General features: G+C 39.1%; 3 protein-coding genes and 1 long non-coding RNA gene across 12 annotated transcripts in view; 3 read left to right on the plus strand and 1 right to left on the minus strand.

Annotated features, from left to right (window-relative positions):
* LOC139198327 (uncharacterized) overlaps positions 1-27606 on the minus strand; it is a 53377-nt gene that overhangs the window by 7114 nt on the left and 18657 nt on the right. The gene's annotated exons all lie outside the window — the stretch shown is intronic.
* Positions 10574-12700, plus strand: LOC103441382 (putative disease resistance RPP13-like protein 1). Of its 2 annotated transcripts, XM_070826878.1 has the most exons (3): positions 10590-11504; positions 11586-11987; positions 12081-12700. In XM_070826878.1, exons 1-3 carry the CDS (start codon positions 10620-10622, stop codon positions 12519-12521), a joined length of 1728 nt encoding a protein of 575 aa, XP_070682979.1. In that variant the 5' UTR covers positions 10590-10619; the 3' UTR covers positions 12522-12700. The 2 variants fall into 2 exon arrangements, with proteins under 2 accessions (XP_008378279.3, XP_070682979.1); XM_008380057.4 differs by having other exon boundaries at positions 10574-11987.
* LOC103441380 (glycosyltransferase BC10-like) lies at positions 15244-20154 on the plus strand. 8 transcript variants are annotated; one of them, XM_070827037.1, is made up of 11 exons: positions 15244-15644; positions 15862-16326; positions 17477-17575; positions 17655-17779; positions 17872-17943; positions 18049-18139; positions 18925-19005; positions 19104-19163; positions 19277-19399; positions 19491-19529; positions 19744-20154. In XM_070827037.1, the coding sequence occupies exons 2-11, from the start codon at positions 15919-15921 to the stop codon at positions 19870-19872; spliced, it is 1227 nt and encodes a 408-aa protein (XP_070683138.1). In that variant the 5' UTR covers positions 15244-15644; positions 15862-15918; the 3' UTR covers positions 19873-20154. The 8 variants fall into 8 exon arrangements, with proteins under 8 accessions (XP_070683138.1, XP_070683137.1, XP_070683139.1 ...); XM_070827036.1 differs by having other exon boundaries at positions 15868-16326; XM_070827038.1 differs by having other exon boundaries at positions 15244-15561; positions 15868-16326.
* Positions 24574-27601, plus strand: LOC103441379 (uncharacterized). The gene is made up of 4 exons (XM_008380054.4): positions 24574-25153; positions 26192-26288; positions 26777-26836; positions 27219-27601. Exons 1-4 carry the CDS (start codon positions 24723-24725, stop codon positions 27297-27299), a joined length of 669 nt encoding a protein of 222 aa, XP_008378276.3. The 5' UTR covers positions 24574-24722; the 3' UTR covers positions 27300-27601.

Below are 27606 nucleotides of genomic sequence, written 5' to 3' on the forward strand. Positions count from 1 at the left end.
AGGCGTCATGACGATCGCCGCCTAGAATAGTAATCAAATCCAGGCTCAGAATTCATATCGATAGAATATATAACTTATATAAAATACGTCACTACGTTGATCGATCCGGAAGATCTGCCACTCAGATTTTAAATCCATAACTTCCAGAGGTCCACATTATACCTCTAGGACAACATCCTAAAATTTCATTACCATCCAACGGTCGGATCTCCGTCAATTTCCAAAACTAAGTGACGGTTACATTCTATTTTATGAACTTACAACTCCAATTCCGGAAGATCCGTAAATCGGATTCCCAATCCGTAAGTTCCAATAATCCTCAAATATTACGTATTACAACGTATCAAAGTTTGGTAACGATCCAACGGTCGGATCGTCAATTCACATTTTCACCTAAATGCAAAAACTATAAAACGTTATTTGAACACCTAACCAACAATCCTTAATAACTTTCTCATACAGTGCTCAAATTGGGTATATGAATATACCACGGTGATCTACTCGACGTCACGGACGTCGAAATATTTTTAAAATAATTTTTTACTGTAGAACGCGCCCCCACGCGCCAAGGAAGGCACGGACCTACGCGCCCCCACGCGCACCTTCTTCTTCCTTGGGTCGCCGGACTGGTTTTTCCGGCGGCCGTTTTTCAAATTGCCATAACTTTGTCATTTCTCAACGAAATCAAGTGATTCAAAAACGAAAGTTGTAGCCCTTGAAGAGAAAAAGAGAATGGTACCTTGCACAACACCTAGTTCGCCGTGGTTTTTCCGGAAACTGCTTCGAAAGCCTCGGAGGTCGCCGGAAACTGGGTATTTTTCAAATGAGTATAACTTCTTCAATACTCAACGAAATTGAGTGAAACAAAAAGGAAAGTTGTATTAATTGACGGGACAAAGAGATTGATACCTACCTCGACTCCTGACTCGCCGGATATTCGCCGGAAAAAGCCTCGAAAGCTCCGGCCAAAATTTGAACTTATCGATCTCCGTGTTCTTACGTCAAAAAACTTCCAACGAAGCACTCAGAGCTTCCTTGGGACCTCACTAAGCTCACTGTGAGCTTGTTTTAGCCTAAAACGTAGTCATTTAGAAGATCATGAATAGTGCCATTTCACGGTGCTTTAAAAACTAGGGTTTTTCGAAATGAAACTCACCTGAATTTGGTATCCCCGTGTTCGTGAAGTCCTCAGGATCACGATGGTAGTCTTAAATTGGACGTTCGTGGAGGTTTGATTGAGGTTGTGTGTGAGTCCGTATGTTCGAGAGTAAGAGAGAGAGAGTGAAAGTCTGAAATGGAAGAAGAAGAGAGAGAAGGAAAGGTTACGGGTTTTAGGGAATGTTTTGAGGGTATGAGGATCCCACCTCAACCCATACAATAATATTAACACCTAAAATAAAATCTAAGCCTAAGTTCTTAAGCTACATAACAAAATAATTAACCAAAAACTATGACTTAGATAAGATCCAACATTATTTTTACTCACCTTGTCACGTTTAGGGATAATTTAGTACTTTCACGTCCTCGGAATTAAAATTCCGGGACGGGCTGTGACAATCTCCCCTCCTTATAGAATTTCGTCCCCGAAATTCCAACAACCAATCCAAACATTTACTCATACCAACCTCGGTAAATCTCTCTTATCCGATTCTCTTTCCCCCACATAATTTTCTACTGAATGGTTTCCTCACCAAAACTTTTACCACTTACTCTGTCTTAATTCTCAGGACCTTCTTTTTCCAATCCAAAGTCGTCCTTGGTTCCTTATCAAGTCGAATCCAATTTAATTCTCAATAGTTGCACCAGAATTCCATGAGACGACTCTGCCACCTAGTGACAACGCATCGAACACAAAATACATTAAGTACCGTTGCCCTGTCTGGGAAAAAGTTATTACTCAGCACTGGAGTAATTGTACTAACTTGGTACATTGACCAACTATCACTTCAAATTCGATCATAACCATCCTATGTACAAGGAAACTTGTACACATAATCCAAAGTAATATCTTTCCATTTCCACTGCGAAACAGAAAATAGTTATCTCAATCCAAAGGTTTATCTCTTTCTGCCTTAATCTGCTGACCAAATAAAACTGTCGAATGGTATGATAAATCTTATTACTTTTGGAATATTGCAGAAGTTGAACAGTGAACTTCGTCCAATATTTGCTTGCTTCAAATCCTCAGCATTAGGCACATACTTTTTGTTTTCTTGTATCCACATACCATTTGATTCACGAATCATGTACTCATTCTTTTTCCCTTCTTTCTCTGCCTTGGTTAATTCTTAAATTTCCTCGTCAAACATTTAAGTTTCAAGTACGAACTTACCAAAAATGCCTAACTTGAAAATTAGCAAGTAGAGCTTCTTCTCGATCTCCAGTTCTCAACTTTACTTCAGTTGATTTCCAATCCAGAAGAAGATAATCTTGGCAAACGTACCAATCATTAATTCTTACTAGAGTCTTCTCATCAAGTGCTCCAGCTACAACAATTCACGATCACCCTGATCGTACAATCATAATCACTAAGTAATTCAATCCACCTTTGTTGCCTCATATTGAAATCCTTCAGAGTAAACAAATATTGGAGACTCTTTTGATTTGTAAAATCTTGCATTCTTATCAACATAGAATGTCTCCATAACTTCACAGCAAGGATGGTAATCGTGACTTCCAAATCACCAGTAGGGTAATTCATCTCATGAGATTCCATTTGTCGTGAAACGTATGCAATCACCCTAACATTTGCATCAACATGCATCCAATACCATTCAAGAAACATCACTAAAAATTTATGATTACCACTATTCTCTGGGATTACTAAAATACGTGCATGAGTGAGGAACTACTTCAATTGTTGAATCCTTTGCTCACAATTTCCTTCCCATTCATACATAACCTCGTTTCTCAACAATCTCGTCAATGACAAAGCAATGACTGAAACAATTTTCACAACCACCCAAGATAGCCTGGTAAGTTAAGAAATTCCAAATCTCAATTACGACTCGTGGTTGTTCCAAATTCTCAATTTCTGCTATCTTTTAAGGATTCACTTGAATAACTCAAGAATATATAACAAATCTCAGAATGCCACCTGATTCATCTAACTTTAGCATTTGCTACTTAGCATACAACCAACGTTCTCTCAATCTTTGCTTCACCAACTTAATATATTTACATGCTCTGCTCTGGCTCAGAATATGCCAGAATATCTTCAATAAAAATGATATCTATTTATCAAGGCATTATTGGAATACTTCATCCAATAATTCATAAAACAGCATGAGTATCCATATAGCATCACCAAACTTCATAAAGACTATAACGAGTCCATAAAAACAATCTTAGGAACAACGTTACTCATAATCTTCAATTGATAATAAACAGACCTCAAGTCAATCTTTGAAAATATACAAGCACCTTTGAACTGATCAAAGGAGCGTCAATACACCACAATGGATAACGGTTCTCAATCGTTACCCGACTCCATTGTCTATAATCAATGAACAGTCTCAAGATCCATTTTCTTCCTCACCAACAAACTGGGGCTCCTCAAAAGTGTTGTACTAGGTTGAATAAAACTTTTATCAACCAATTCTCTCAACTGAATTTCCAATTCCCTTAACTCATCCTGAACCAATCTTTAACATAAATTTATACCTGGCAACAATTCAATAATGAACCTCATATCTCTGCCTGAAGACGATCCAGGTATACTTTCAGGGAAGACATCAAGAAAAATCCTGAACCAATCTTTAACATAAATTTATACCTGGCAACAATTTGTACTGGGTATTTTTCAAATGAGTATAACTTCTTCAATACTCAACGAAATTGAGTGAAACAAAAAGGAAAGTTGTATTACTTGACGGGACGAAGAGATTGATACCTACCTCGACTCCTGACTCGCCGGATATTCGCCGGAAAAAGCCTCGAAAGCTCCGGCCAAAATTTGAACTTATCGATCTCCGTGTTCTTACGTCAAAAAACTTCCAACGAAGCACTCAGAGCTTCCTTGGGACCTCACTAAGCTCACTGTGAGCTTGTTTTAGCCTAAAACGTAGTCATTTAGAAGATCATGAATAGTGCCATTTCACGGTGCTTTAAAAACTAGGGTTTTTCGAAATGAAACTCACCTGAATTTGGTATCCCCGTGTGTTTGAAATGGTACCAGGCATATCGTTTAGGTTGATAAAAGATTGAAACTTTGAGCAAGGGTTTGAAGAAATTTGTTTCTTTCAAGAGAAGATAGAAGAGCAAGAGTCTATGTATTTCATATATTAAAAATGACAGATTACAAAAGACTATATCTTTTTACCAGCCGGTCTAAAACAGATCCTACATCTAGGGACCTAGAACTCCTCTCCAACCATAAATGGTTATTGGAGGATATCATCCATCCACTTGGAAGAAGATGGGAAGACTCAGATCAATTAACAAAACAAAAGAAAAACACCAGCTGTAACTTTCTAAAACTGTAAAAAGGAACTAGCCGTTGAAATTCAATGGCTCCTCCTGATTTAGTAAAGCCTTCATTACTTCACATTTCTCAGCTCCTTTTTGATTTCATCTGCAGGTTTAGCTTCTGCAGGGTAACTTCTAAAGCAAGAATGCAGCTTAATTCTCAACAGCCTCTCCTAAGCTGCTTACTGGCTTTACTCCTAACTTCATCCTCAAGTAATTGAATCGATCTTTAGGCAAAGCTTTTGTAAATATATCTGCCAACTGCTCTTCACTTCTGCAGTACTTCACATCAATGGATCCTTGCTGCAATGCTTCTCGAATGAAATGATATTTCCTGTTTATGTGTCTGGTTCTCTGATGAAAAACAGGATTTTTGACCATTGATATTGCAGACATGTTATCACAAAACAATGGTGTTGCATCAGCTTGCAATTCACCAAAATCATCCAAAACAAATCTTAGCCAGATGGCTTGAGCTGTTGCTCCTGCTGCTGAGACATACTCAGCTTCTGCAGTTGACAATGCAACTGTGTTTTGCTTGACTGAGGCCCATGAAAATGTACCACTACCAAAACTGAATGCATACCCGGATGTGCTCCTACTGTCATCTTCACTGCCAGCCCAATCTGAGTCACAAAATCCAATCAAAACAGCATCCTTGTCCCTTGTAAATTCAATGCCATAGCTGAGAGTACCTTGAATGTATCTAAGAACTCTTTTAGCTATTCCCATGTGCTTCTTCGTGGGACCATGCATGAACCTTGATAGCAAACTGGCTGCATACATTATGTCAGGCCTAGTTGCAGTTAAATATAGCAAACTGCCAACTATTTTCCTGAATAAACCTTCATCAGTTAACTCACTTCCATCCACCTTCTTTAGTCTCTCACCAGTGGGAAGAGGGATTGACACTGACTTACAATCCTCGAGACCAAACTTTACAAGTAAGGACTTTGCATATTTGCTTTGATGAATAAAAACCCCTCTTTCAGTTTGTAGAACTCCCATTCCCAAGAAATGATGTAAGAGTCCTAAGTCAGTCATCTCATATTTCTGCATCATGTCTCTTTTAAACTCACTGAGCAGTGTATTGCTACCTCCAGTGTATACTATATCATCAACATATATAGAGACTATGATCATATTTCCTTCATCATCAGTTCTAGTGTATAAGGTAGCCTCACTTATGCTTCTTTTGAAATTGCAGTTTGTGAGATAAGTGTCAATCTCACTGTACCAGGCTCTAGGAGCCTGCTTCAAACCATAGAGAGCCTTCTTCAACTTATAGACCTTGTGACTTGCATTTTTTACTTCAAAACCCTCGGGTTGCTCAGTGTAAACCTCCTCCTCAAGCACTCCATTTAAGAAGGCTGACTTAACATCTAGTTGGAACAATTTCCAACCCTTTTGTGCTGCAAGTGCAATCAAAGTTCGAATTGTATCCAACCTTGCCACTGGGGCAAAGGTTTCATTGTAGTCAATACCAGGTTTCTGAGCATACCCTTTTGCCACAAGTCTAGCCTTGTGTTTTTGAACTGATCCATCGAGATTCAGTTTGGTTTTGAACACCCATTTGACTCCTATGACAGGCTTGTCTGCAGGTCTTTCCACCAGCTCCCAAGTTCCATTTTTCTCAATAGTTTCAATCTCAGCATCCATTGCTTCCTTCCATGCATTGTCTTCAATAGCTTCATGATAGGTTTCAGGCTCAATAATGGTCATGTTACATCTTGCATAAATGTCCTCCAAGCTTCTCAGCTTTACTGGTGTATTGCTTGGTGTTGAGCCTTGACTTGTACTGACAATGTTGCTTCCAGAAACATGTTCATCATCTGAGATTAATTGAGTAGGATTTGAAGAGTCAATACTATGAGGTTCATGAAAATGTTCTTCAGTTTCTGTCATCTCAGTGTTTTCATTTCCAATAGTGAGAGGTATGTAGACAGATTCATCTTGCTTGCTTTGCCAGTTCCAGGTCTTATTCTCATCAAACACTACACTTCTTGAGAGAATAATCTTCTCTGTTTGAAGATTATAAATCCTGTAACCTTTCTCACAACTGCCATACCCCATAAAAATTCCTTTGCTTGCTTTGTCATCAAACTTCTGTCTAAGCTTGGATGGAATGTGACTATAACAGATACATCCGAACATTCTCATGTGTTTTACACCTGGCTTTCTTCCTGTGAAGGCTTCAAATGGAGTCTTGCCCTTTACTGAGATTGTAGGACATCTATTTTGCAGATATACTGAAGTTCCAACTGCTTCAGCCCAGAAAATCACAGGAATGTTCTTCTCAGCCATCATAGATTTTGCCATTTCACAAATGGTTCTATTTCTTCTCTCAGCAACTCCATTTTGCTGAGGAGAATATGCTACTGTCAATTGCCTCTCCATTCCAGTGCTGGAACAGAAATCTGAGAATTCATGGGATGTATATTCACCTCCTCTGTCACTTCTCAGCTTCTTGAGCTTAAAACCACTTTGTAGTTCCACAAGGACTTTGAATTTTTTAAACACATTGAACACATCAGATTTGTTTCTAAGAAAGTACACCCAACACATTCTTGAGAAATCATCTATGAATGTTATGAAATATCTGTTGCCACCAATGGATTCATTCTGCATTGGTCCACAAACATCTGTGTGTACCAGTTCTAATGGATTACTAGCTCTCCAAGCTTTCTCTTTATCAAATGGTTCCCTATGCATCTTCCCAGACACACAACTCTCACAGATTTCTTTCATTTCAGATAATTCAGGCAAACCAAGCACCAACCCTTCTTTCTGCATCCTTTTCAGACTTGCAAAGTTCAAGTGACCTAGCCTTTTATGCCAGATCCAAGACTCTTCTTCAATTGATGCTTTTCTGGCCACTGGATTTATAGATTCAAGAGACAATGGAAAGCATCTGTTCCCTGTCATTACTACCTTGGCTACCACATTCTCAAGGTTGCTGTCATCGAAGATCACAGCCATGTTGCCTCCAAACAGAACATAGTAGCCGTGTTCCATCATTTGACCAACACTCAGCAGGTTTTCATCTAATCCTGGAACCAACAGGACTTCATTGATGTATCTCTTCCCATGCTTTGTATTTACTACCAGTGTTCCCTTGCCTGTTGCTTGAACCAAATCTCCAGTCCCCATTTTAACTCTACAAGTCACTGATCTGTCAAGATTCAATAGAAGAGACTCTTGAGAAGTCATGTGATTGCTGCAAGCGCTATCCACAAACCACACAGATTTATCTTGTTCTATTGATGCTGTGTGACAAGCATAGAACATTGTACCAGTGGTTACATCTTCTTCCTTGGCACAGTTAGCCACTTGTCTGTTGTTATCACAGTCTTTTGCCATATGACCAAACCTATTGCACTTTCCACACTTAGCTTTTCCTTTATATCTACACACACCAAAATGGTATTTCTCGCAGACTTGACACTGTGGTTTCACACCACTTTGACTATTACTCCCTTGCTTGTTCTGTGGATTGAACTTATTGTTCCAACTTCCTCCAGAGTTGTTGTTCCAGTTTGATCCACTGGTATTGCTCCAGTTCCCATTCTGAGACCAGTTCTTCCCCTTTTTATATTGAGTCCATTTTGAGTTTGTCTTATACTGAGAGCCTTTGAAATTTCCATTACTGCTTCCGTTTCCTCCAACCTTGAGACTGCTAAAGGCCCTCTCTGTACCATTGTATTTATCTCTTTCATCATGCAAGTCTTCTCTTTTATCATAGACTTTTACTGAGGCTAGGACTTCTTCAACTCTAATACTGTCCAGATCTCTGGTTTCCTCAATGATTGACACTATGGACTTATATCTCCTATTTAGACTCATCAACAGCTTTTGAACAATCCTTTTTTCGGTTACATCTTCTCCTAGAGATTTCAGGTTGTTTACTATCTCAAAGAACCGAGCCAAATAGTCATCCAGAGATTCAACATCATTCATCCTTAAATATTCAAAATCTGCTCTAATGGCTTGTAATTTCACAGCTCGTACCTTTTTATCTCCTCTGAACTCTCTTCTTAAGATTTCCCAGGCACCCTTTGCAGTCTTCTCATTTCGGATTCTGGGAAAAAGCTCATCAGTGATTGCACTTTGGATGAGACTCAACGCCTTGGCATTCTTGATCCTCTCCTCCTTTGTAACAACAGGAGCTTCAACCGGAATGTTCTCCGTCTCGCTTTCTCCTTCTTCCTCAGAGCCTTCTTCTCTGGGAGTTTGTTGTTCACGTAACCCAGCTTCAACCACATCCCATAGATCGTAGGCTATGAGAATGGTTTCCATTTTAATGGCCCAAAAATCGTAGTTTGATCCATTAAATTGTGGTGTTCGTAAATCACCACCAGATGTGCTCGATCCAGCCATTTCTTGAGCTAGAATACGAAGAGTCACAATAAAAGAACCACCTTTAAGGTTTTCTGGTTTTTTTTTTTCGGAGTTGGATTTCTCTCACAGTTTAACGCCCTTTCTTCGGAATCAGACCAAAGGCTCTGATACCATGTTTGAAATGGTACCAGGCATATCGTTTAGGTTGATAAAAGATTGAAACTTTGAGCAAGGGTTTGAAGAAATTTGTTTCTTTCAAGAGAAGATAGAAGAGCAAGAGTCTATGTATTTCATATATTAAAAATGACAGATTACAAAAGACTATATCTTTTTACCAGCCGGTCTAAAACAGATCCTACATCTAGGGACCTAGAACTCCTCTCCAACCATAAATGGTTATTGGAGGATATCATCCATCCACTTGGAAGAAGATGGGAAGACTCAGATCAATTAACAAAACAAAAGAAAAACACCAGCTGTAACTTTCTAAAACTGTAAAAAGGAACTAGCCGTTGAAATTCAATGGCTCCTCCTGATTTAGTAAAGCCTTCATTACTTCACATTTCTCAGCTCCTTTTTGATTTCATCTGCAGGTTTAGCTTCTGCAGGGTAACTTCTAAAGCAAGAATGCAGCTTAATTCTCAACACCGTGTTCGTGAAGTCCTCAGGATCACGATGGTAGTCTTAAATTGGACGTTCGTGGAGGTTTGATTGAGGTTGTGTGTGAGTCCGTATGTTCGAGAGTAAGAGAGAGAGAGTGAAAGTCTGAAATGGAAGAAGAAGAGAGAGAAGGAAAGGTTACGGGTTTTAGGGAATGTTTTGAGGGTATGAGGATCCCACCTCAACCCATACAATAATATTAACACCTAAAATAAAATCTAAGCCTAAGTTCTTAAGCTACATAACAAAATAATTAACCAAAAACTATGACTTAGATAAGATCCAACATTATTTTTACTCACCTTGTCACGTTTAGGGATAATTTAGTACTTTCACGTCCTCGGAATTAAAATTCCGGGACGGGCTGTGACATTTTAGGGGTATAAAATTATTAAATTAATATTCTGCTTATCGTGTATCGTGTTACCCACGTGTATACCGGAACCAACCCGTTATCTTAACAGGTGCTTATCGGGTTACCCGATAACAACCCGTTTCGTTATCGTGTTGACCCGAACACCTGTTAATTTCGTGTCGTGTCGTGTCGGGTTATCGGGTCGTGTCAGAAATTGCCAGGCCTGCCTTTTACAAAATTATAAAAGAAATAAACTAAATGACAAGATGGTAATCTCACATGTCTTTATTGAGTCACAACTCATCAAATTTGGTATTTTTTTTCCTAAATTATTTAGTTGGACTTGGTATTTCCTTTTAAATATGTATTTTTCCTTAACATATGCCCAACTTGGTTTTTAATATGAATTTTACCATTGTTTTTTGGCGATGTCTAATGAATCCGGATCCTTGCTGAATCCTCTTTATGAGAATTCTGGGGATCCGTGAATTATATTCGTTCATCGTACATCGTACAGTTAGAAATCATTTTAAATATTTTTTATTTAAAATTAAATAAAAACAGTATCTCATAAAAATTAATCATATGGTGTACAATAAACGGATACAATTTACAAATTCCCAGAACAAAAAGGATCCGGAACGATTCTGTTGGATGTCTAATACCTTCCTAGTAAATTCCCTTACGCGTAGTCGGCCGTGTGGGGTAAGGTGTGACTAACTAAAGTCTTAGTCGTTTTTTTTTTTTGGGTCGACTAAAGACTTCTAGCCCGAGTCAATGTGATTATAAAGAACACCAGATGTGTCTCTTAAGTTTCAGATATTTGCAAATTACTTACACTACTTGTTGGAAATCCGTAGCAGCAAAAATGGCTGGAGCTTTTATCAGCGATGAGGCTTCTCTCTCTGCCTCGGTCCAGCTGCTTTGCAAAAGGATTGATTCGTCTGAATTCGGGGACTTGTTCGGGCCAACCAAACTTGATAAGTCACTTGTGAAGAAACTCAAGTTGGCGCTGCTGACCCTCGATGCAGTGCTCGACGAAGCACATGAGAAGGAATTTCGGGACGCTGCTGTAGCAAACTGGCTTGATGAGTTCAGAAAAGCAGCCTTTGATGCGGAGGCCCTACTGGATGAGATCGATACGCAAGCTTCCCGGATTAAGATGGAAGCAGAAGATGAGTCCACTAGTACAACCCAGGTGAACGTCCTCTCTGATCCTTTTCTTCGTATCAGTGAACGCATCAATAGTAAGATAGCCCAGTTATCTGACAGACTAGGATTCCTTGCAAACGAAAAAGATGTGCTTGGTCTTGGAATAGGTCTTCGCAAGGTTTCACAAGCACCAACAACTTCCTTGGTTAATGAATCATGTATTTATGGTAGAGATCAAGATAAAGAAAACTTAATTAGGCTATTGTTATCTGACGACGATGGAAGCAGTAATAATGTACCTGTCATCACCATCGAAGGAATGGTCGGGATCGGTAAGACAACCCTTGCTCAACTACTTTACAATGATGAAAAAGTGGTAAACTGCTTTACAGTTCGAGTTTGGGTTTATCTTTCTGAAGATTTCAATGCTGCGAGGGTCACTAAAACCATTCTTGAGTCGGTCATGACTGCAACTTTTTATGATATTAACGATCTAAATTTCATGCAAGCCGAACTCAAAAAATACTTGATGGTAAGGAAATTTTTATTCATATTGGATAACCTTTGCAATGAGAATTATCATGACTGGAATCTCCTGCAAGCTCCCTTTCAGTACGGATCGCCAGGAAGCAGGGTCTTGATAACAACACGGAACACAACAGTCGCATCAATTGTCCGCAATCTTCCTACTTACTGTTTACAACCGCTATCTGGTGAAGCTACTTGGCTTTTAATTCTAGAACATGCTTTGGGAAACAGAGACCCCATTTCACACCAAAACATTGAAGAACTTGACAAGGAAACTGCAGTGCGTAAGTGCCATGGTTTGCCTTTAATTGCAAAAGCACTTGGGGGTCTCTTAAGGCACACTGTTTTTGAGGAATGGCATCACATAATAAATAGCAACTTTTGGGAGCTACCCTCGATTGCCCGTGATCTCCCAACTTGCTTACTACAATACTTGAGGCAGAAGGGACGCGAATCACATAACATTGGCCACTCTACTAGGACAAAGGTAATCCAAATTCACAAGTCATCAGCCTTTGTTTTGCATTATTCTCTACTTATCTTGATTGTTGATCAAACTTACTACTACTTTCTTTTGCAGGCCAATTCAGTAGAATGGATCTTTTTAGTCATTAGCCTCTGCGTAGAAATTGTATCAGCTGCTTGTGATCAGGCTTCCTCCCCAAGCAAGCCCGGCTATGCACTTTCTGGTATGCTCTTGGCTATTGCAGCTGTACTCATTTGCATATGGGAGCTCATTCACAAAGGGAGAGAAGAAAACTTTGTGCGGTGGAAGCAGCGGGGAATACGGTCATGGATTTACTACATGCTTTTGGGTTCTCTCCCTAATATTTACGGATTACTTGGTGGTATCACTCAGTTTGTTTTTTCAACAGTTCAATATGCTTACTTAATCCGGCGTGCTGAAACTCCGATCAAACTGTCCCTTTTGCCTACTGTCTTTCTTATATGTTTGATTACTACGAGATTAAGCAGGAAACGAATGCAGACCGTAGATAAGACTGGTGAACATACAGCATAGGCAAAGAATGGCTGCGAGTAAATAGAAAGGATGGATTCTTTGGAAAAACGTATATCTAGGCATGTGGATATAGTTATTTGTCCATTTTGGGGTGACGTTTCGTGTTCTGTTTTGATTGTGCCTATTTTGTGTTGTAAAACTTTTGTATCGTAATGTGCTGATAAGATTCATCTGTAAAATCTTCCAAAGATTCCATGGAACTCTGTTCTTTGGTTCATAGCGTTCAACGTCAAATTCTTATCATCATCATATTATTTTTGGCATTTTTGTATCCCATAAAATTGGTCTCGCGTTTCTTCTGTTCTAACACACTTATCAGAGTGATTTTTACACTCCTTTTGTATTTCTAACCATTGGATCGAATGAATCAAAGGAGAATCAAGGTCTCGCGTTTCTTCTGTTCCAACACACTTATCAAATTGATTTTTACACTCCTTTTGTATTTCTAACCATTGAATCGAATGAATCAAAGGAGAATCAAGGGACTTATTAATGAGGGGTGAAGAAGGTGAAAAGGGGAGTGCAGACATCACTCCCCTCGCTTACTATACCTACACATCCAACAGAAATCCTGCATGTTGAGCGGAGCTGATATGCTGCGGCTCTATTGCAGCTTGTATCATTGCCTCAATCTCCATCTTTCCAAGAGGCTTCCCCATGGAAACCACAGAGCGATCATAGTAGAACTCTTCAATACATTCTCGCAATTGTTTTCCAAGGCCGTAAGGTCCACCAACGCTGAACAACGATAGTCTTGAAGCTCCCTACAGAAAGGAAAAACAATAGTGTTGCCTACAGTAAGAAGTTCCGAAGTTATTATACTCCACTCACCTCATCTTCCCAGCATCCCCAGACAACTCTGCCATCTGCTCCGACCCTATGTCTTTTTCGTGCTCATCCAACAGCACGACCTACAAGCACAAGATTACAAAATGAAAATATAGAAACTAGTATAACAGCTCTGAGCCTTTAACAATACAATTGAATCTGCATAACGCTTTAAGCAAAGAGTGCTCAGACTGTACCCAATCATCGACAGCATTGCCTTCATGATCAACCTCAGCCTTTGAATCACTACACAAAAGGTAACTAAATTAAACTCTACAACAAGATATGATCCGTAAACCCACAATACGAACAATTCCTCCATGCGTCGGTCCAATATTCATAATTACAGGAAAAAGTTCTTCTGAGTATCTTAGAAAAGCATGTGTCCATTCAGGTTAAGTACAAAGACTGTGATGATATAGGTCAAATAAGATGGCCAGTACCGTGCATTTTTAGGATTTTTCCCGACGTGAACATCATCAACACAGCAGTACGAGTTGTACGCCTTGCGATCTCTTCTTCCTTTACTGATCTTATTCGTATGGGAATTGGTCTCTGCCCAAAATCAAAACCACTTCAAATCGGAAAGAAAACCTCAAAATTTGAGGTCCAACAAACACAGTAGCCAATTGCTAAGAGATTGACACGATCAACAAGACACAGCAAACTGATACTTCATTGTTCACATGATAAGCGGGTTCAATCAAACACAAATGTAAACCAAATTTACCAGTTACTCAAAAGATTCGACAAAATCAAGATCATTCAGCAAACTGATAAATCCTTGCTATATCAATGGATACATTGTTGGGTCACAAAAATCGGACAAAGACAGTTCCGTTCTGGAGATAAAACCGACTGTTTCGCAATGCAACAAAGTGATAAAACAGTTCTCATTCTTTACATTTCTTCCTAGCTGCTTGGCCCGTAGTAGGTATCTGGTTTACGTCTTCATAAAATCCGCATGTAAAAGTGTGTACATTGTAAAAATGATTACAGTAAGAGCTGGAGAGAGCTAACCACTGCTTGACCTGTGTATTTTGCAGTCTCTACCTGAAAAGTTTAAGCAACTTCGGATAAAATAACCATTAACGAAGAATATAACGGCATCACAAGGGTTTCGAGATAAAAAATAACCCGAAGGAAGAGCAGAGATAATGGTATCGGGACGGGAACTAAGCATGACAACCATGTATATAGGAAGAAAGACAAAGAATAGTACTTGCAGCTCCGAATGTGGAAGAAAACGAGAAAAGGACGAACATTGCATTGCAATTCAAAGGGTTCAAAAATACGAAATTAGACGTACGAAAAATGTCCCGGACTTTATTTACTGAAGACTTTTGCTTAAATGTAAAGTGTGAAAACTTCCTTTGTATTTATTTCATATTACAGAAAATGCAAGCTCACTGTAAAATCATGGCATCCTGCATTCATGCACAAATTCTACATGCCAATGACATGCCCCAAAATTATCAAATAACTGCAATTAACCAGTACATAATTCTTGGTCAAAAGTTATAAACTTGCAATTGGGTGGGACAAAAACCAAATTTTGCATGAATTCTGAGACAAAATACCAACCTTTGAGTTTGAAAATTCCAACTCACACTTCTCTGAGCTCTCTCTCTTTTTCTAGCACTTGGCAACGGCTAATGGTTGCCGCTGACCCCAAGGCCTAAATCTGGGGACAGCGGCGGTAGGTTTTTTCTCCAACATTGTGGTAAAGATTCTTATTGGTTTTGTATGTAATGCAAACCAATAAGAACTCCCTACATTTTTATGCATAAAATGGATGGGACCAACTTAGGAAAAAAAATCATACACACCCCCCCTTACACATTTTATGAAAATATTCGACAATTATTGTGGATTTATAGATTGGACAGCTATAAGCTTTCCCTAATTTTTCTTAACCCCTAATCTCCCCCTAAATTAATAAATAATCATTTATTAATATTACCATAATTCACTGGCTGAAGTGTTCATCGCCCAAAAACCATCCAATTCCCTCAATTGTCCAGAACCAGAGATTCACACCCTCCTCCTTTTACCATATACTCACAATGCCTCACATCGCCATTTCCCATCGCCTCATACTTCTCCCCACATTCCCGCCGAACCCGCTTCCCCTCTGAGAAGCTGAAACATCACCTGCACCTGCATTTGAACATTTTTGATTGATTGAAGCTAATTTCCTCACCGCACCCAGGTTTTTATTTCCCTCACCCATCAAGATTCTTCCGTTTTTGCTCACCACCAACACCGTTTATTGTTTCCGATATTAACACAGAGGTTGATCTTTGCGTTATGTTTTCAAAGTCTGTGGCTTTTTTTCTGTTTTTTCACTCACACCCAAATTTTGATAAATCAATGTTTTGATGAAATGTGTTGAAATTTGATGCTTTAGGGGTTTTTTTCAAAAGGGTATTCGTTAAATTGTGAAAAGTTGTTTTCTTTCTAGTTGGTTGATCCAAAAATGCGTCTGAAATGATGTTATTTGTGTTGCAAGTTACAGCAGCTTCTTAGTTTACAGGAAATAAAGCGAAGAATGCGAAAAAGGGACTGAATGAGAGGTTCTGTGTTGCCTTCGATCCAGATGAAAAAGTCGTTCGCATGGCGGCCGCAACTGATGAGAGATACGGTGATGTCTAAGTCAAGGTCGCGTCCAGCGTTGAGAAGACCAACATGGATCATTGCATTGGTTTCGTTCATCTGTGTTTTTCTGATACTTGCCTACTTCTACTCTCCGAAAAACTCTGCCTCCTGCAATCTGTTTTCTTCTAGTGGCTGTCTGTTTGGAAGGACTCCCCCTAGCCCTGCGAGGGAGCTGACCGATGATGAGACTGCGTCAGAGGTTGTAGTTAGGGAGATTCTCAAGACACCTCCTCTTCAATCCAAGAACCCGAAAATTGCTTTCATGTTTTTGACTCCCGGAACTTTGCCTTTCGAGGAATTGTGGGAAAATTTCTTCCAAGTAAGGCTATGGCTCTTTATGACTTTCATTACTTTTATTTGCGTTTTATTCATCAAAGAATCATATGGATAGACGTATTTGTTGAACTGCATTCAGAAGTTTGGTAGTCTAGCGTTACAATATTAGGCATTTCCTACGGCAGCCATGACTGAGAAGTACTAACCATAGTTTGAAATCGTATTGCGTAAGGTGTCACCTGGGAGGTACCGCTATGCAATCTCGCACTATGTAGCGATTCCACGTAAGCTATTCGATACTTGCATAGCATAAAATAGTAACAAATAAAATATATGTACTTGCACCATAACACATAATTTCACAACAATTTCACTTGAAGAATAACCCACCAAAATACAACTAATTCAAGTTCAAAAAGACAATACACTTAAAATACAACATTCATTAAACCTTAACACTCCATCCAAAATCACTGCTCAGTCAAGCAACTCTCAGTAAAGAGCTTCAGAAATCAAAAACTCGCACCACAAACCAGAATCATAAGCTAAATGCCGAAACAAAACTAATAAACGTGCTTTAGAGGAGTCAGGCATGGATGAAGGAGGCGTCAGGTCGCAGGTGTGGAGGAAGGAGGGGTAATTGGAGGAGGCGCCGCATGGTGAACTGAATCTGGGACTCTGGGTGTAGCCAAGAGGAAGAGGAAAACAATGTTTTTTCCCAAAATCAGCGTTGTTTTGAGTTTTAAATTTAAAAATATATATATGTAAGCCTTGGTACCAACAGCAGAGGTTTCTTAACTAAAATATATATATGTAAGCTTTGGTGTAGTTAATGCTCGGCTCTGCAATGTAATTGTATCTCCCGTGACTATAGTTTCGGTTTATCCAGTTACAATTACTGTCAAATTGGTGCCAGTCTTTCGATCGCCTGAGGAAAAGGTAGTTGCTTTAGAGTTCTTAGTATGTTAACTCGAAGGGACTTATTGAAAACATATGTTATTTCAACAGATAGGATAAACATGTGCTTGGAGTTTTCAACACCTTTTTTCTGTGGAATATATTACCGCCTGTTGAATCCCCATTTATATAAGCTTGGTGTGGAATATATCTGCTAACTTTAGTTGCTGAAATGTTTCGTTATATATAGTGAACAGCTAATTCAATGTCTAACAAAAATGACATGGTTTTTCTAGGGCCATGAAGACAAATTTACCGTTTATGTACATGCATCCAAGGAAAAGCCAGTACATGCGAGCCGGTATTTTGCTGACAGAGACATACATAGTGAACAGGTATGCAGAGCCTCTCGGATAATGCTTACAGTACAGTATTATTTTTTTTCCTGACCAACACACATGGTTTTCTTTAAAGATGCCATTAATCATAAATTCTCAGGTCGTTTGGGGAAAATTTTCGATGGTTGAGGCAGAGAAGAGACTTTTGGCAAATGCACTTTTAGACCCCGACAACCAACATTTTGTCTTGCTTTCTGATAGGTCATTGCATTGAAACAACTTTTGCAATGAGGTTCTTCTAACGGAATTTTGCTAGTTCTTCCCATTGATTTTGTTTTACATTTTGGTTTCAGTTGCATACCACTGCATAACTTCGATTATGTATATAACTATCTCATGTACACAAACGTCAGCTTTATCGATTGGTAAGCAAACTATATTTTACAAAAGAAAACCTGATGCAATTCTCAAAATTCTTTCCTGCTAGTAATTGGGACTTTCTTATTCCATCTACTTTGCTCTATGTCTAGTTTTGTTGATCCTGGTCCACATGGAACTGGCCGGTATTCAAAACATATGTTGCCTGAAGTTGACAGGAGCAATTTCCGGAAGGGTTCACAGGTAATTCAGCATATACTTTCCATAAAAATAACTTTGAGATTACATATTTGGTTCGGAACTTCTGCATAAGATACACAGCTCTGGAAACAGTTTCAAATCTTGTTGCATTTGTAAAGTTAATTTCTTCTCAGTCCATTGTATTAATGCTGGATGGATGAGGCAAGATAGCACATGAGAAGCTGGATTACGTCCTTTGCAAATATGGTTCTTCGATTTGTAAGATAATTTCTTAGTTTTATTATTCAACTTCACAGAATCAGTAATTGTGCAAACTGGATATGGGAATCTACACAATCAGTGACCTATGTTAGACATTTAAGCAGTGCAAATTTTAGGTTGGATTCATCTTATCTTGGTGCATCATCAGTCAGAATGATTCGATGCAAATGTTATGTTTAACCGACGGGGGAGATTTTCTTTGTCAGTCCCCATATGAAACCATAAAAAGAAGCCGGGCTACATGTTTCGTAAATATGTCCTTTACAGTGAATTAAACTTCTGTAAGATCGGTTCCTATGAGTATATTTCTGATTCATATAATCTTTTCACCTGTTCCAATTCACCTGAGCTCCTCTCCCCTATCTTTGTCCTAAGTGTACAAATTATTGCAACGTTTGGATTGGTTTGTCGTTCTTGTGCACATTTATTTGTTTATATTAACGAAACACTGGATCAACAAGAGGAGTTTTGGTATATAACACGCTCGTTGATCAGATGTAGATTTGTGCAAACGCAGTTGATATTTCAAGATATAGGGCTGGATTTAATCGACATTTTTACTGCAGTGGTTCTCTATTAAGCGGCAACACGCAATTGTCATGATGGCGGACAGTCTATACTATACAAAGTTCAAGCTTTTCTGCAGGGTAAATCTCTTCTTTATTGTGATGTGCTTTTGTCAACGTTCATGAGAAAAAAAACTTCCAATCAATCTCTTGCTCATGATGTTTTTTTACTTTCTCAGCCAAACTTGGATGGACGCAACTGCTATTCGGATGAGCATTACTTGCCAACCTTCTTCAATGTCAGCACATTAAACTGTTTGTTTCTTTGCAATTCGAACTGCATTTTCACTCCCTTTTTAATTTCTTTGCTGCCGCCAACTTACTTTTTCTTTTTCCCATTAATGGTTTTCAGCTGAAAGATCCTGGTGGACTCGCAAATTGGTCTGTAACATATGTCGATTGGTCTGAAGGGAAGTGGCATCCAAGAGCGTTCAGAACTCAGGATGTTACTTATGACCTTCTTAGGAACATCACGGTATGGTCTAGAGAAGTGCATTTTCTTTAACCCTCACTTCATTTTCTTCATTTCACGCTCTCATGTATCGATATTTTCTCATCCATTTCAGTCCATTGCTGAGAGCACGCATATTACAAGCGAAGACAAGGTACAATCTTAAACAACCCTTCTGGTGTGGTAACCATACGTAGTCAGTAACACTATGATCACCAATTTTGTATCCCAAATAATGTGTCAGCGGTATGAACGAGCACGTTTGTTTCTAACATGATATCATATCATATCACCTGCCACGTCATTTGGCGAATAAATTTGACGACCCTTGTACTATTTTTTGACTGGTTGGCGTTTACTTGCTGCAGAAGCGAATTCTGAACACTCCGTGCTTGTGGAACGGGATGAAGCGACCGTGTTATCTATTTGCCCGAAAGTTCTATCCAGAAACACTGGGGAAACTGGTTCAGCTTTTCTCCAATTACACAAAAGTCTAAATCCTTTTTGGTTTTTTGGCCATCCAATTGCTTCCTCATCAGCTCCATGTCCTGGTATATATGTCTTATATGGGTTTGATTGGTGGGTTGAGAGGCTGCTGGCTGTTCCTGTATATTGTTTTGCCTTTTTTTTTTTTTTTGTTATTTGTGTATTTTAAATTACTGAAATTTGAATGAGACTGCATTCAATTTCAGGTTTTTTTTTTTTTACTTTCTGTAAAGAAATTAATGAAATTTTGGATTTAGTTTTGAATAGATGGTGACATGTCCAGTTAAGATTAATTATTTTAGTTCACAGATTCGAGTGGTGGAAACAACCTATTTACAAAGCAAAAGGAAGGCTACGTACAATAAACGTTCCTTCGCCAACCCTCGCAAAGCAAGGAGCCTTATTGAATTAGGTTCAGCCCCCTTTTTTGGTTGTTGAAACAGTTAGGTCCTCTTTGTTTTAGACATTCTAGTAATTGTACAGACTTTTATTTTGATTCAAGTGATTTAGTAAACAGCTTACATTCAATCAGAACCATTCTAAAATTCAGTTCTCCTCAATTAACGCCTCCTCAATCCAATGCCACCTATTTTAATTACAAATAAATAAACGAACCATAAATGGAATTCCATCACTTTTATGTTGTGTTGTTCAATCAACCGTCATATGCATTGTTGGATTAGTTTACATTAATGATGGATAATCACCTACTTATTATTTGAAGTTAGGTCATGAATTCGAGTCGTAGAAACAACCTTCTTGCAAAGTAAAAGTAATGTAACGTAAAATAGACATTCATCTCCCGATCCTTGCAAAACGAGGAGCCTTATTGGCTTGAGATTGCCCAAGTTTTTGTTTGTTTGTAATAGTTAGGTCCTCTCTGTTTTGGAGGTTTGGCTAGTGTTCTTTCCTTGCTTCTACTGTTGTACCTTGTTTGTTTTCGTTAAGGGTCAGTTACCCGCACCCAGCATTGATATGTCTCCTTCCCTCACCAATGCCCATTGGTAATTGTACAGACTTTCATAGTCTAATTCAAGTGAATTAGTAAACAACTTATATTCAATTAGTACCATTATGGAATTCAATTCTCCTCAATTCAATTCCATCTATTTGGTTGGGTTATTAGTTGTTTGTGGGTCGGATCCTCCTTTTTGGCTTTTATTTTTCTTCAGGGTTTTGTGGCTCCTTTGACTGATCCCTAGTGGCACCACTTTCCCTGACTAGATCTGTGGCGGCCTTGCCTTGCTAGGGTCATGGTTGCGGTGGATCTCACTTGCGAAGTGGTAATGTTGCAAGTTTAGATGGGCTAATCATTAGAGACAAGCCAACTGGAGGATTTCGCTTCTTGAATTAGTGTAAATCAGTGTAGCTTGTTTGAACCACATTTAGTGGATAATGTCTCGGCTTATGAGTGATGTAGCCCTGCGTGTTACAACCACCCCCTAATTATTCGTATTACATGTTGTTTTACCCCCAAACTGCCACGTGGCAGCACCCTAACTAACCTCATTTTTCTCTCTTTCAGTCCTTCACCCCGTGACCCCTCTTTCCTTCTCTCTTTGTTTCTCTGCACTTCTATCTATCTCTCTCTCTTGAAACCTTCTCGTCTCTCTCCTTCTCTTTCCCGTGAACACACACATTCACAACTGCATCACCTGCGAGGAAGGCATCATCACCATCAACCTCTTCTTCCTCTCCCTTTCTCTCTCGGGGCAGCTGGGACTGTGGAACCCAGGAACTCTCCGGCGAGTTCCCTTGATTTTCTGGTTAGGTAAGATTCGGATTACCTCAAATTCGTCTTTGTTGTTGTGTGGTTGAGATATATTAAGCTTTAAATCGTCGTTTTTACAAGGTTTTTAAAGGAAATCGGCTCGGGTATGCCAAACCCATCTCAGGCGAGCCTGTGGCTGTCGAGGGGATTTTCGGTCACCTTCGACCGTTCTATGGCAAACCAAAGGTAGTAAACTTCTCCTTTCACCTTGTGTTTTCGTTTAGTACCTAGACCGGAGTCTAGGACCCTCGTTTTTAGTCGGTCGGAGGTGTAGAAGCTCTGGTGTTCATTCTCGGCGAGATTAGACCTTTTAGGCCCTGTAGAAGAACCCAGGGCCTTGGGCCTTCACCCAAGCCCAAACCATTTGAAAACCCAACCCAAAACCCTTTTTAAAATTTATTGTTTTATTTCCTTAAAACCCAAATACAATTAGGCCAGGCTTAAAAGCCCAGCCTAATTGTGAAACCTTTTGAAGCAGGTCTTCGGGCCGTAAGGAAGTTGGGCCTTTGAGCCCGTGGAATTTGAATCCAACCCAGGAAAAAAGACAGGCCTTTAGGCCATGTGAGATCAGGGCTTTTGGCTCGTTTACCTAAAAATCCTAAACCCTTGGGCCTTAAGACTAAACCCAAAAACCTAAGCCCTAAACCCGGTCCAACCCTAAGCCCAGACCCAGTTGACTCTAACCGTTGACTCGGTTAACGGTCAGCTTTGACTTTGACCGGTCAACGGTCAACGTTGATTTTTAGGGTTGACGTTTTGGGATTTCGTCAAGGACCTTTTCTAGGCTAATTTCGACGTCCTGGACCCGTTTTTGAAGTTCATTTTCCCAAATTCAATCGTTTAAGTAGAGTTTGACTAAATGTAACCTTTATGTGATTAGGGGCAATTATAGTGGTGTTTCCGTCTTTACTAGCAGCACGGCTTTTCGACGGCAAAGTACTGTGAGTAAACCCCTTCTAAAATTTGCTTAATTTTATAGTTTATTTACTTAAATGAATAGCATGCCTTACGAGTTTATAAACTGATTTTATGTTAAGCATGTTTATGAAATATGTTGTTTATCGTCTCGTTTTTTGTGAGGAATTAATTATTAGCCTATATTGAGCTATATTTTTAATATATTGTATTTTCTATAAAAACCATGAACTGGTAGACTATTTGATGGATGACGATAGGATGCTAGACATGTTTTAGAAACCTCTCTTTATAGTATAGATGATGGATGACTTTATACTATGAAGTGGTTATTTATGAGAGGCGTAACTATTTATGCGTACCTAGTGGATAATATGCCGTCTGGGGCGATGATCTGGTGTTAGCAGATATGCCGGGGGAAATAATCCCTAGCTACGGGCTGAGGGACACGGAGCAGGCATTGGGCCGGGAGTTGGTAATCTCTGGCTACGGGCTCAGAGACCACGGTGCTGGCATAGGGCCGAGAGTTATATTTATTTAGTGATCTTACTGGTAGCACACTGCGCTTACAAGACGATCTGTGAGACGATTGATGTTTTGATTTCCACGATGTTTTTCTGTGATATGTCTTTTGAGATGTTTTTGGCATGCTAGGGTTTTCAGTAAAATTATAACTTATTATGTTAGTAGTTTTCTGTATTTAAACTGTAGGGGTTAGTATCTTGATAACTATTTTATTATTATGTTTGTATATAAACTTGGTCCACTTACCCTTGTTTTGCGCCCCCTTTCAGGATTTAGAATCGAAGCATACAATCCCGAAGTCAACGCTTTCGCATTGGCATATTCGAGTCCTCTCGGTGTAGGACCTACATCCTCCTATTTATTCAATTTTATATTAATTATTTTAGAGCTTTAGTTAGTTGTTTGCTCTGAACACGGTCTCAAATTATTATCTCATTGTATTTAAATTCATAACCCTTATTTACTTCTTATTTTTAGCCTTTGTATCAATTAATGGCTTTCGTCACCCTCGGGTGTCGGCCAGCACGTGTCTATCCTAGTATTCGGGGAATATCAGGGTCGAGGCGTGTCACTGTGTGTGTGCGGTGGTTTTAATGTGACATCGTTTCTTAGCTATCGTTTAATGTGGCCCCGCTTGTGTGGTGGTGACATTACGTGTGCTCTGAGATAAGTCTGTTGCTTCTGCCTTCTTTGTGGCAAATTTGTACCAGGTTGTTTATGCTAGTGTGTGCTTTTGTGATAGCCAATTAAAGGATTATCATCACTATTTGTTTTGTGCGAATTACCTCTAAATCAAATATTTGGTCATTGGATATTGTACCCATCTGACAATCTTTATAATTGTTATTGTTATAATTATTAATAGAAAATTGCTATTATTTCTTGTTAAAAAAAAATTACAAATTAATAAACGAATCATAATAGAATTCTATCACTTTTAAATGTACTAGTCCTTCAATCGATCGTTATATGCATTGTTGGTTCAGTTTACATTAATGATCGATAATCACCTACTTATTGAAAAAGACAAACTTCAAACCATTGCCAAGGACCAAATGTCAAAGGATCATAATAACTTTTTGAAAGATGTCTTACAAATGACGTGTTCGGATAAAATGATTAAAATGCAATAAATTTTGAGAATTGTTAGTAGCATTCTAAAAATCTCATTCTATACTCCTCACAAATATATTTTTCTTTTTAATTGTGAAAAATTTAGAATGCCAAATAAGATTTTTAAAATGCTAATAACAATTCTTTCAATTATAAGATAAAACAGTAATTTCTTGATGAGCGTGTCCGTAAAGGGGGAGTAATTGTGTGGACTTGGTTGGACCGCCGAAGGCCTTGTCATTTCCCATCTCGAAGTCACCCAATGCGACTCCGTACTCGCTCTTCAATCGACGGCCCACACTCATCCAGCACCCCTAAACCAATCCCCACCGTCTATTCAAATCCACGAACAGTAAAAGCGCGGGAAAATGGAAAAATATCTGCGAGCCAGGAAGTACAAAACGGCACCACCCGGAGCCAGAGGGAGTCACTCAGTCAGTTTTCTCACTTCGTTGCTAGTGAGAGAGCCTAAAACTCTCATCTCTCTCTCTCTCTCGGAGCTCCGTTAGCGTGCTAGGGTTTCTGGGTTTTGTGGGAATGGCGCCGAGGAAACGCAAGACTACAGAGCAAGAAGAAAAGCAGCTGGTGGCTCAGGACTCGGGTCAGCGAGTGACTCGGAGTATGGCTCGGCCGGCTCCGAGTGGGAGCTCGGCTGAGCCACGAGCCGTGGCGCCGGCGAGGAAGAAGGCCAAGGGAGCTCAGAAGAAGAAAGAGCCGGCGAAGAAGGAAGAGGTGGAGGTGGAAGAAGCGGAAGCGGAAGCTGTGAAGGAAGAGGAGGACAACTCCGGCGAGAGCAAGGCGGAGGCCGACGCGGAGAACGAGAACAAGAAGAAGAAAGGGAAGGAGAAAGTGGAGGCCGACGCGGAGAACAAGGAGGAGAAAGGGAAAGCGAAAGTGGAGGACGACGGAGAAGGTACGGAGGCTGACGATGACGAGTCGGACAAGAGGACCATTGTGATTGAGCATTGGTTAGGCAATTTTATCCCTCAATCTTTTTTTGGTCCTGTTTGGTTGCCGAGAAAATTTTAGGATACGCACGAAAATGTTATTTCATATATTGTGCTTCTTTTTCTACTATTTATTATTTACTTTCTTTAGATTATGATTTTGGCTTTGAGAATTTTGACGCATTCATACTAGGGTAACCTCGATTGGATTCCCCCCCCCCCTTCGTTCTAGGGTTTGGAATCTCTAGGAAATTTGTTGGGAGCACTACAGACTTCTAATTTTCAAAAAGGAACAAGGATTGGATTAATTTAGCTAAAAGCTAAGGAGGATTTGTAGATGGGGTGGTGGGTCTAGTGGAAAAATTGTTAATTTACTCTGTGTGCAAGCCTTTTGACTGTCTGTTTTAATAGCTATTCGAGGGACATGTTGTTTAACTTAGTATCTAGGATGCATGAACTGGGGATGAAATTAAGGTCTCCTGGTCATTAAACTGCGCACAGTTGTTGATTTAGCAGTACGATCGTTGCAGGAGTCTGTAGATTCTTTGGGAGAGCTTTTGATTCTATCAATTCTGAAATAAGTGAAAGTAGTTATGAGTTGGATTGTCGTGGTATCACAATCCAGCCGTTTCATTTTATTTTGTTGGAGTAGTTTCGTTGCTGGATAAAAGTTTACGGAACCTTTGCTCCCATTTGGAAAATGAAAACTATTTGTTGGATTTATCATTTATGCAATAGGATAATCTGTGTTGATGGTTATGGAGTGGCCCAAGCGATTTGGTAGTTGTGGGTTTTGATTGCAAAAACAGCCTCGTTTAGAAACAGTGTTATTATTGTGTATGTCTTGCTCTCCCCAAATCCCACATTAGTTAAAGTCTTGTGCAGTCCGCCAACTTTTCTTCTTTTTTTTGTAAGATTATGATGATTGTTTCTTAAGCGTTTAGTCCTTGGTTTTTATTGTGTACGTTTTCCTTCCCCATTCCCCCTGCAATAGCAAGATCTTTGTGTACTTGCAGTTCTTTTATTATCCTTATTGACTGATTTGGTTCTTTTCTCTAGCAAGCAATGCAAGTCATTCAAGGTAAGAGCTGATCAGGTCAAAAATGGTTTGGAGAAAGGTGTTCCTGGCATCAAAGTTCTACTAAACCCTGATAAGGTATACTTAATGAAGGATATTAATGTTTTCCATGGATTCGAGCTTATGTGGATGGAATGATTTAAAAGAAAGGATTTGGATATATTACAATAACGCTGAATTTGTAGAAAGACCAAAAACATTAGTTTTATGAATTCGAATTGAGTGGATGCAAGGAATCAATTGAACCATAAAGAATCAGGGGATAAACATTGTTTCATGCTTATTTATTTTTGACTTTTTGTAGACTTGATGTCCTCCTACAGGATATTGAAAGTAAGTATTAGGTCTTAAGCTGTCTGTCGACCATTGTATCCTATAACTCACACTATTATCCAATCTTCACAATGTCAGATTAGAATCGTGCAAAACCTTTACTGTTAGGAAAATAGTAAGTACATGTTTAAGACTAATCTGTTTCTTATCCAAGCCGTTTTTCAAACGATTACGGATTTAGGCATTATGGGTATAAGTAATGATCTGACTATTTCCTTCTTTTTTGTGAATAGCCAAGAAAAGGATGCTTAGAGATACGGGAGGAAGGCGGCGAGACATTCCTCAGTCTTCTGGTAATTCATACACCAAAATTCTTCTATTCTTGCAAGATTTAATTTGCATGTTTTTAGTCAATAAGCCTTTTCCATTCTGAAAGTCATTGGATAGGAGAACGAAATAGCTCACTGTTTTTCCAGAAAGGTAAGTTTCAGTTTGAAAAAGGCTAAAAGTGATTGATGATAATTGCTAGGAGATAGTTTAAATCCATATTCATGATGAATCTTAACAGGATGCTTATTTTTTCACAAAAGGAAATATCAATATTCTGTATGAACTTCGATGATGTTCTAAGTAATTTATTTTGGTGAAGAGAGGGTGATCTTCTTTATAATGTTATGGGCTTGTTGAAAAGTAATCAATTTTTCCGAGTTGTCATTTATGTGTTTTATTTTGCAGGACATGAAACGACCATTTTCAAAAATGAAGGCGCTGAACATGGAGGAAGTCATTAACGATATAGTTGAAAAAATCAAGTGAACAATGTGATACATCGCATTCTAGAGGAGCTTTTGATAGTTGGAGTAACTGTCTTTTTGGGTAAACCAAGTTTATTTGGCGTTTTAACGGTAGGATGATTACTACTGATCTACATTTGATCGTGCTCATATTTTTGTCTGACAACTGTAAAGTTGCACCCGGTGAGGCCAACGATCTGGATATATGTTGAAAAGGCTCGTATGATTAGCCTTTGCATATAAGAGAATGTAGGTTACTGATGATATCGTGTTCATTTTGTTAATGCGTGAATGAAAGTGAGTAGAACTTCGTTGACATCACAATTGAT

This window comes from Malus domestica, chromosome 08 (assembly GCF_042453785.1).
Source record: "Malus domestica chromosome 08, GDT2T_hap1".
NCBI classification, from domain to species: Eukaryota; Viridiplantae; Streptophyta; class Magnoliopsida; order Rosales; family Rosaceae; genus Malus; species Malus domestica.